General features: G+C 47.0%; 1 protein-coding gene across 1 annotated transcript; it reads left to right on the forward strand.

Moving 5' to 3' along the window:
• The first annotated feature begins 1699 nt into the window (after window positions 1–1699).
• On the forward strand, window positions 1700–7732 carry LOC147988034 (uncharacterized). The gene is made up of 3 exons (XM_087540498.1): window positions 1700–1951; window positions 2069–2443; window positions 7479–7732. Exons 1-3 carry the CDS (start codon window positions 1709–1711, stop codon window positions 7728–7730), a joined length of 870 nt encoding a protein of 289 aa, XP_087396624.1. The 5' UTR covers window positions 1700–1708; the 3' UTR covers window positions 7731–7732.
• The last annotated feature ends 2538 nt before the right edge of the window (window positions 7733–10270 follow it).

Raw genomic sequence — 10270 nt, forward strand, 5'->3', positions numbered from 1 at the left:
CATTATAATTACCAGATGCAGACCTCTAACAAATCTACGATCCAGAAGGGTACTATTCGTGAGCCCCTGTGCACCCAGCACAAGCGCACAGACATACGATTCCGGACAAAATTGACAGGAACACATGACCACACTGTGCATGTGCCTCTTCTCATGTGGACGGTTTGTGCTTTCCTAAACGCAGAATATGCATGCACGGAAAATCTAGCTGTAGGTAAAGTTGTGTCCTAGACCAAAATTAAAGTACTGGGACCTACTTTACTTTCAAAATCAGTAGCATGCAGACCTGCAACATCAACGCAGCTAAGACTTGGCGCATTTTACACCTACCATTACGGTCACCACATGTTCCATAGACACGTGTCAAAAAAAATCATTAAGACAATAATTGAAAGTTCTATTGTTGAAGCAATTTTTTCATTTGATTTCATGTTTGCAGTCGTCGAATCTAGATGCATCGAGACCTTTCTCCATCTACTTGTCATCACGAAATACATGAAGAGTCACTGGCCACATGGGTGCCGCCTAATAAGGGCCACTTCTTTTGGTAGCTTAAAAGAAGCCGCCTCTTTCCTGACTTTTTCCATAAATCGTCTCGTTTATTTATTGAGGCTTCTAAACTAGTTATGAGATAATTAATTTAGAAGTCTCAATAAATCTAGAGAGCAGCTTATTTTTTAAATTGCCCAGAAGAACTAGCCCTAATTCTAACTAGGCAGTGGTAGAATGCATACTATTTCCAAGCATCAAGTGCTCCCATACATAAGAAAGAAAAATCCATGTCGAGTACCATGATTATTAAGAAAACATAGGATATATAAGGATTTGCTTTATCTTGTCTTGTACTCCAAGATGATACATACTCCTACATATATGCCCACGAGTATCAAGCAATACAATATCAATTGCAGCAATCTCCCTCTCTATTCCTCTTACATGGTATCGGCCTAACCCCGTTGCTTCCGCACCGCGCCGCCTCCGGGGCGGTCGATCTCCCTGATTGTCATCGGGGCCGCGCCGCCCGCTACCTATGGTTCGTCCACCGGTCGTGTTGATCAGCAGCCCTAAAGACTCCTTTTCCGATCCTTTGATCTGAATTTTCTCTCTCGTGTTGGTTATCTTGATCAACGTCTTCTTTTTGATATTTTGATCTACGATCGGTTTGTGCCGCCCACACCGCCGTCATCTTTGTGCGCCTCTACTCCAACCTATCGGCGGCGGACCTCTTGGCCGACTGCACGGCATGTCACGACATGCAGCGCCCCAAGTACGTCTGTCATCCGCGCGGCGGACCACATTAGGCCGCTCGCATGTTGATCCTGGGCTGGCCCGTCGTTCAACACCGCGTGGCCACTCGTGCTTCCCGCATGCGGGTGGTTTAGGGAGAGCCTATATGGCACACAAGACGCCCGCGAGCGACTTGGCACGCACCCCCCCTCCCCCCTCGCGCGCGGATATTTGTATGTGTTGGCCCATTTTTGGGGTTTTTACTTTTGCTTTCTCATTTTTTCTTCTTTTTCTTTTTTCTTTTCTATTTTTTCTTATTTACTTTTTCACTTTTTTCGCGAATTTTCTTTTCAAATTACCGAACATTTTTTTGTTCATCGAATTCAAAAAATTTCTGAACTTTGGTTAACTAGTTTCCTTCCTCCTTTTTACCTTTGGTCATAGTTCTTTTTATCTTGCTTATCTTACTGATCTGGTTCTGATGCATGCAGCGACAGTGAGTTCCATGCAATACACACACTTGATACCAGGGAGCACCCCATTGCACTATGGCCGAGTCGGGCCTAGCCTGCAGATCTTCTCTGTCAAACTCGCAGAAATACGAGGTGGTCTGGAATGGCCGTTACCAGTGTACGGCACGGTCGCTGCCCGAGACCATGTGGATCACAATCGCAACCTTCTGTTTGCCTGCAACAGGAGTGAGTGCCAGTTACTCAATGAAGAGGTATCTTATCAATATGCTCTTCGTTTGATTTTGGGGATATTGTCGACATGCCTGCTTGGGCCCTCTTGTTTATCAGTTGCTAATAAGATTTTGGGGATATAGTGGACATGGTTGCAGGATTCCTTTTTGACCTTGACTGGCTCCTCTCGTGCAATTGTCAGCGAGGAATCTGTTGTCTTGGAAATCCAGCTAAAAGCAAGAGGTAGAACAAGGTCTCAAGATAAGCCACTGATGAATGGCGTGTGCAGTTACTACAGCAGAAGAGAAAGCCCCATTTGCTTTAGGAACTGCTTTTGCACCGTAGAGTTAAGTTTGGAGGGACTTCAGAGAACAGTCCAGGCCACTATTTTGGACGTCCGTGTCAAAGAGGAGGGGTCATGGCCTAAAGCATTCGGAGGTCGACTTGCTTGCTCAGTCATTGGACCTGACGGCAGACCTCAGGAAATTGAGCTGCTTGATTCTCGTTATACAGCCGTGCCGATGACTTGGGTTGTTAAACTGTATATTTATCGGATATGGCTAGTATCTAGGGATATAGTTATCTTGTATAACAATCTGTACTTATCCTCTGTAAATCCTAGCGGCAGCCCTAAAGGCGCCCTATATAATGATCACGAGACCACCGTGCTAGGTGTGTCGATCCAATCTATTTTCTCTTTGTTTCACATAATATCAGGCCATCTCGCATAACTGCACGATGGGTTCTCCCTCCTCCGCCGCCATGACCTCCTCGGCCCTTGCTTCACTGCCCATGCCGACTGGTCTCCAGGCGCCGCCGTCTGCCGCTGTTCCCCAACCCTCTGCTAGCCTCATTACTGCCAAACTCACCTCCTCCAACTACCTTCTCTGGAAAGCTCAGATCCTTCCTCCCCTTCGCATCGCCGGCGTCACCGGCTATGTCGACGGCACCACCCCTACACCAGATCGCCTCCTCCCACCTGATGACAAGGGGGAGCGCGCCCCTAATCCGGAGTATGCTACCTGGTTTCGTCAGGATCAAATCATCCAGAGCTACCTGCTCGCCTTGCTCACCGACGATGTGCTTTAGCAGGTCCACCTCTTCGACACCTCCCGTGCCATCTGGGCGCACCTCGAGGAGATGTACGTCACGCACTGCCGCGCCAGCGTAGTGCAGATCAAGATGGACATGATGAACTTCCGCAAGGGCAACCTCTCCATGGTCGACTACTTCGCCAAGATCCGCTCCAACGCCGATCAGCTCGCTGCTGCGGGCCGTCCCATGCGCGAGGAGGACATCATCACCGCCTTCATCACCGGCCTTGACAGCGACTACGAGCCCCTCATCACGGCTATCACGACCCGCATCGACGTCATGACGCTGGGCGAGCTCTACTCCCATGCCATCTCCTTCAAGCGTCGCCGTGAGTATCACGTGGCTCGTCTTCAACTCCACACGGGCGGCTCCTCCGCCAACTATGTTGCTCGCGACCACAACGGCAACACCAACAACCGCGGCAAGGGCCGCGGCAACTCCGGTGACCGCGGTGACTACAACAACAACAACCACGGCGGGTATCGCGGTGACCGCGGCGGTGGCGGTGGCAACCGCCAGAACGGGAATGGCAACCGTGGTGGTGACCGCGGTTACCACGGTGGTGGCGGGGACGCACGTCTGCAGTGCCAACTCTGTCGGGGTCCCGGGCACTATGCCTGGGAGTGTGCTCAACGCTACAACCACGCCTTCCAACCCCAACACTCCAAGATGGCGGGTCTAGCAGCTGCGTCACCGCCATCCATCCTCGGCGACCCAACCTGGTTCACCGACACGGGGGCCACCGACCACATCACGTCGGACTTAGACCGCCTCACCGTGAGGGAGAAGTATCCTGGAAGGGACCGCATCCACACTGCCGACGGATCAGGTTTGCACATAGCTCATCGTGGTCATGCTCTCCTTCCTACTCCCTCTGCCAATCTTAAACTTTGCAACATACTACATGTTCCCAATGCCGATAAGAACCTCCTCTCTATTAATCGTGCTTATCTAAAATATTATACTACTCATTTTCTTATGAAGGATTTGACAACCAAGAGGGTTCTTCTTCAAGGCAGATGTGAAAATGGGCTCTATCCCATTTGGCCTTCACGTTCTCATGCTCTATCTTCAGTTAGACTCTCTGCCGAAGATTGGCATGCTAGGCTCGGTCATCCATCCACACAAGTCGTTCAACATGTTTTGGCGTCCAATAAACTAGCATCGTCAAGTCAGGCTTTGACCCATGTGTGTAATGCTTGTCAACAAGGCAAAGCACATCAGCTACCTTTCCCTAGATCTTCGAGTGTTTCTTTGTTTCCTTTGGAACTTATTTTTTCAGATGTGTTGGGACCTGCCAAAACCTCCTTTGGTGGGTTCGAGTACTATGTTTCATTTATTGATGATTATAGTAAATTTATGTGGATTTATCTTCTCAAATGAAAGTGTGATGTGTTTGATGTCTTCCGTGATTTTCTTGCCCATGTTGAACGCCTCTTGTCTCGTAAAATCCTTTGTGTTCAATCAGACTGGGGTGGGGAATACGAAAAGCTTAGCAACACATTCTTTCGGCAACTTGGCATTGCTCATCACGTCTCCTGTCCACACACACACCAACAGAACGGCTCGGCCGAAAGGAAGCACCGTCACATTGTTGACATGGGTCTCTCTTTATTATCGCATGCATCTATGCCTCTCCGTTTTTGGGACAAGGCGTACTTGTCCGCGTGCTATCTTATCAACCGACTACCCAGCCTGTGTCATTGGCAATATGAGTCCCATGCATGGAAAAATTGTTCTCCACCAAGCCCGACTACGTATCCCTTCGCACATTCGGATGTGCATGTTGGCCTAACCTGCGCCCGTATAACACTCAGAAACTTGCCTTTCGATCACAGCAGTGTGTGTTTGTCGGGTACAGTATTCGTCACAAAGGCTATAAATGTCTTCACATACCTACCGCTCGTGTGTGTGTGTGTGTGTGTCTATATATATATATATATATATATATATATATATATATATATATATATATATATATATATATATATCACGAGATGTTACTTTTGATGAAGAAAATTTTCCTTTTGTCAATGCTCAACCCTCTCCAATACCAACCCGCGTCACTGAACATGCCATACTTTTATTTCCACATGACCACATGAACTATGGTGCACCTGTTTCTCGAACTAATCTGGATGCAGGTACCGATTCGGCGCAGAAAATCCCTCCCACGGACTCCCAGGCTGATCCTGTCTCCCGATCTGCCGCCGCATCCGCCTCGGATCACGCGTCACCTGGCGACAGCGACGTGGCGGCGGCCGACCGTGCGACAACAGGGGACCGCGCGCCAGGCGACCAGACTGGGCCCGGGTCTCCGGCCCCCACCAATCCCGTGTCTCCTGCGGGCGAGCGGACCGGGGCGCCTCCCGCGTTGGCTTCTGCATGCGCGCGCCCGCCTCACGTGGTGGTGGGGACCACCCCTGCGCGGACCGCTGTGCCTCCCGATTCGCCCCAGGCTGCTGTCCACCTGGCGCCTGCGGAGCGGGCCGTTGCCGCTGGCGGCGCTGGATCTCAGGAGGATCTGGCGGCCGCGTCGCCTTCCTCATCCGACACGGGATCCCAGGGGGATTCGCCTACGCTCAGCTGCATGCGCTCCACCCGGATCTTCTGTGGCCACCGGATCTTCTGCTCCACCTGTGCATACAATGACAACGCGCACACGTGATCACACTCGCAAACCGCTGCAACACACTGATGGTACTGTCACGTACAATCCCTCCCGACGTGCCTTCTTGGCCCTGCGGGAACCAACTGATCATTGTGAAGCGGTCTCATCACCGGAGTGCCGTCTGGCCATGCAACTTGAGCTCAATGCTCTCCGACAAAATGGCACCTGGACTTTGGTTCCTCCTCCTCCTCGTGTCAACGTCATTGATTGCAAGTGGGTGTTCAAGATCAAACACAAACCGGATGGATCTGTTGATCGTTACAAGGCACGTCTGGTTGCAAAAGGGTTCAAACAACGCTATGGCTTGGACTATGACGACACGTTCAGCCCGGTTGTTAAACCTGTCACTGTGCGCCTAGTTCTCTCCATTGCAGTCTCTCGAGGATGGTGTTTGCGTCAGTTGGATGTTCAAAATGCCTTCCTTCATGGCATTCTCCAAGAAGAGGTATACATGCGCCAACCTCCTGGTTTTGTGAATCCTTCGGTGCCTCATCATCTGTGCAAACTTCGCAAGGCTCTATATGGTCTCAACAGGCTCCTCGAGCGTGGTATTCTCGGCTCAGTTTTCGGCTCCAACAACTTGGTTTTATAGCATCCAAAGCTGACACGTCTCTCTTTGTCTACAACCGAAGTGGTGTCACCATTTTCATGCTTGTGTATGTCGATGACATTATTGTGGCCAGCTCCTCTCCTCCTGCTACTACCAAGCTACTTGCCGATCTTCAAGCCTCTTTTGCTCTCAAGGATCTGGGCCCCTTGCATTATTTCCTTGGAGTCCATGTGGAGTCATCGCCAGGAGGAATTGTTCTGTCTCAGCAGAAGTATATCAGCGATATTCTTCGTCGTGCCAACATGGAAAATTGTAAAGTCTCTACGACGCCCATGTCCTCCAGTGAGAAGATTAGTAAGGACAGTGGTGATCCACTGTCTCAGGATGACAGCACCAAGTATCCCAGCTTGGTTGGAGCTCTCCAATATCTAACACTCACGAGGCCAGACATTTCCTTTGCAGTTAACCGTGTTTGTCAGTTTCTTCATGCACCCACGACTGCACATTTTTCAGCAGCAAAGAGGATCTTGAGATACTTGAAGTATACTCGCAGTATGGGCCTGTCTATTCGAAAGTCACCCTCCATGCTGATAAGCTGTTTTTCAGATGCAGACTGGGCTGGATGCAGTGATGATCGCCGGTCCACAGGTGGCTTTGCAGTCTTTCTTGGACCTAACCTTGTCTCGTGGAGTTCAAGAAAGCAAGCTACAGTGTCCAGGTCAAGTACGGAGTCTGAATAGAAGGCACTTGCGAATGGAACAGCTGAGGTAATATGGATACAGTCAGTCCTTGGTGAACTTGGGGTCTTCCTCTTTCGACCTCCTGTTCTGTGGTGTGACAATCTAGGAGCCACTTACCTATCTGCGGATCCGGTATTCCATGCCAGAACCAAGCACATAGAAGTGGACTTCCATTTTGTTCGTGAACGAGTTGCAGCCAAGGCACTTGATGTTCGGTTCATATCTTCTAAGGATCAAGTTGCGGACATATTCACAAAGCCTCTAGCTGAGACGCCATTTGTTTTAAATAGGCACAATCTGAATCTTTGTGTGGGAAGTTCAGATTGAGGGGGAATGTTAAACTGTATAGTTATCGGATATGGCTAGTATCTAGGGATGTAGTTATCTTGTATAACAACCTGTACTTATCCTCTGTAAACCCTAGCGGCAGCCCTAGAGGCGCCCTATATAATGATCACGAGACCACCGTGCTAGGTGTGTCGATCCAATCTATTTTCTCTTTGTTTCACAAGGGTTACCTTGTTCTATCAAGGAATGTTGTCTCTGTAGACTATTGTGGAAGCCTGAATTTTGTCTTGGAAGCCTACTCAGATTCCGGTAATAAAGTTGCACAAAAAAATGAGTCCTTCAAGCCCAAGTTTTCCGACATAAGCCAGCAAACATGTAAACTCAGTGGAGGCATTGAGTTGGAGATTACTGTTGCATGGTCCAGTCTCGTTTCTGAGAAGTGGGACATCTCGGTACAAGGATGTGTAGTATTATAAGATGTTATCTCGAGGAGAAAGAGACGCCAACACTAACCAATAAGATTTTATGGTGAGAAGAAAGAGGGGCCAATGCCAACCAACCTTTGCTCAGTTTTTCTCTACCAGTTAGCCATATCCTCATCTCAACAAGACAACAACAACTTACATTATCCAACTATGTGTGTGTTGACTGTTGACTTTCAGTGGAGGTGGTGGCGCAAGATGGGAGAAAGGGGAAGGAGGACACAACACTAGAGCCCAGACTTTGGTCGTGAAGGAACGAAACAGCTCAAATCGATTCGACTACGAGGGGAAGAAACTAAGCCAAAACACTTGTGGCAAGAACAAAAATCACCAACCAAGTCCAAACATCAGATGTTCCGGCAACGATAGGGTCTAGGTGAGCTCCGGTGGTGGAGATACCGGCGGCTTGTCTTCATCTCTGATGATTCATTTTCGTCATCTGCAACATCCACGCTCGCTTCTCACTGCCGGTAAGGTGAGCTCCATTAGGCTTGTTCTTGCTCCTCTCCTGATATGTACTGAAACCAAATTCAGAAAAGCAATTAATTCAGTAGTAGTACCATTTCAGAGTAACTATTACTACTTTGTGTATGATTGTCAGTTAATTAATCTTATATGTATGTATGTCAGTCCTGCACTCAGTTAATTAATCATATATGTCAATCCTACAATTAATTAATTAATCCTAGCAAGCTAATTTTTCCCGCTGTGCCGCGCCACTCGATTTCATTAGTATTCCCAGCTGATGTGATGTGTTGCTTTGCTTCGACATGGAGGGAGTGAACTAGCACCCTGGTAGTTTGGCTTTACTCTCCTTGAAAGGTAATCCCCCTTCCTCCTACACTGTAGTCTGTAGTATAGTACAGCACAGTTTAATTAGATATGGATTTATACTTGGAAATGCCTACCTTCGTCGCCCTGCTCCTGTAATGGCCTAGATGATACATCTGTTCAGTTCTGCATAGAACTTGTAACTACATTTGTTTTATTCTACGTTTTTTATGTTTTGCAAAGAACATGCAATGGAAAAAATATGTTATTTCTTATAGGAATAGAACTTTTATACTATTATTTGAGAGCCCTGGAACAATCTTATATGTTATATGTATGGCTTACATCTGCTTGGTACCACAGTATGGATATATTTGGCTGGCTAGAGACCTATGTTTGGCATCTTGCAGTTTAGTGGGGGTTAGTGAAATCTTGAATTGTTATCTTTTGTCAAAATGAACATGACTTTGCTCAGACTTATAACTATTATCTTTCTTTTAGTGGGAGAATGTGATATATTTATTCCAATGCGCATAATGTCTGCAACTCTGCATATAATGGACTAGTAAAACAAGCAGACTTGATCTAGGAGTGTGTTTGGCCGAGCTTGCCGAAATCCATGAGTAAAGAGATCGCAATTTATTAACTCCTTTCCTTTTACAAAAGTAATTTGAAGGACATATTGATGAAATGTACTTCTGGTTCTATTACAGAAGCACGTTCCGTGTTCTTGTAGTAAATTTTCTGGCTACCCATACTGATGTGTCTTTGTACGTATGAACAAACGAGTTTGTGATTTTGTAGGCGAAATCATTCGAAGCGGTCTAAATGCGGTTGGTTGTATTCAAACAAACACCAGGAGTGCATATAGCTTTTCATGTGTTGGAAACTGTTTCTACAGGAGCTCCACTAGATCTTGGTTGCAGAAGATGGATGCATCTTTTGCAAGATCTCAGTTGAGATAATTCCACACTCATTGAGATTTCATAGGTTGCTCTGTATGTGAAAAAAGGTTGCTGTTATCTGCAATGCCATGATTTCTCCCTGTTAGTTTGACATTGCAAAATGAAGATGTGTTCTGCTACTGAAATCCTGTATTTCCAACAAACTATGTTGATTTTTTATGTAAGTTTGCCATCTGTAAAATGCATATATGTGCTTATTTTACTGAAATCATGTACTCACCTATCTGTTTATGTTGCTAAAATCCTGTAATTTCAGCAAGTACATAACAGAAGTTTCTTCTGTGAGAATTTTTACACTGTTTATGTGTCAAATTTTCCTCTGTCCAAAAAGTGGTTATGTAAGAATTTCTACATGCATTGTGTCCAATTTTGAGCTTCCTTGGTGCAAAGTGAACAAGTTACATGCACGCTCTCTCATCTCAAAAAAATAATTTATAGAATCTCTAGCAAATTATCTAAGCTCATTTGCAAAACTTATAAGATTCTAAAAAGCATATTCTCTCATCTCGAAAGCCCGGAGGAGATTTTTTGGGCACACTGTGCCACACCCCTCCTTCACTTGTAGATCGCCTCTCTTCCTCCATCTGCTTTTGATCATGGGGTGGAGCTCTTGTTATGATAGCTTTATGAGCTTTTAGTAGGGTTCCTTGCCAGCATATTGTTGGTGGGGGCGATGGCACTTTGCGAATACCAGCCTCCCATCTTGATGTTGTCAGTTGTGAAGGTGTAGATCTTTCTCCGACATGTCTGGATGATGAGGTTAGGGTTTCTAGGGTTTGTTGACATGGCGCCGACCAT

This window comes from Triticum urartu, chromosome 2A (genome assembly GCF_056163025.1).
Source record: "Triticum urartu cultivar PI428250 chromosome 2A, HENAU_Tu73, whole genome shotgun sequence".
Lineage (NCBI taxonomy): Eukaryota > Viridiplantae > Streptophyta > Magnoliopsida > Poales > Poaceae > Triticum > Triticum urartu.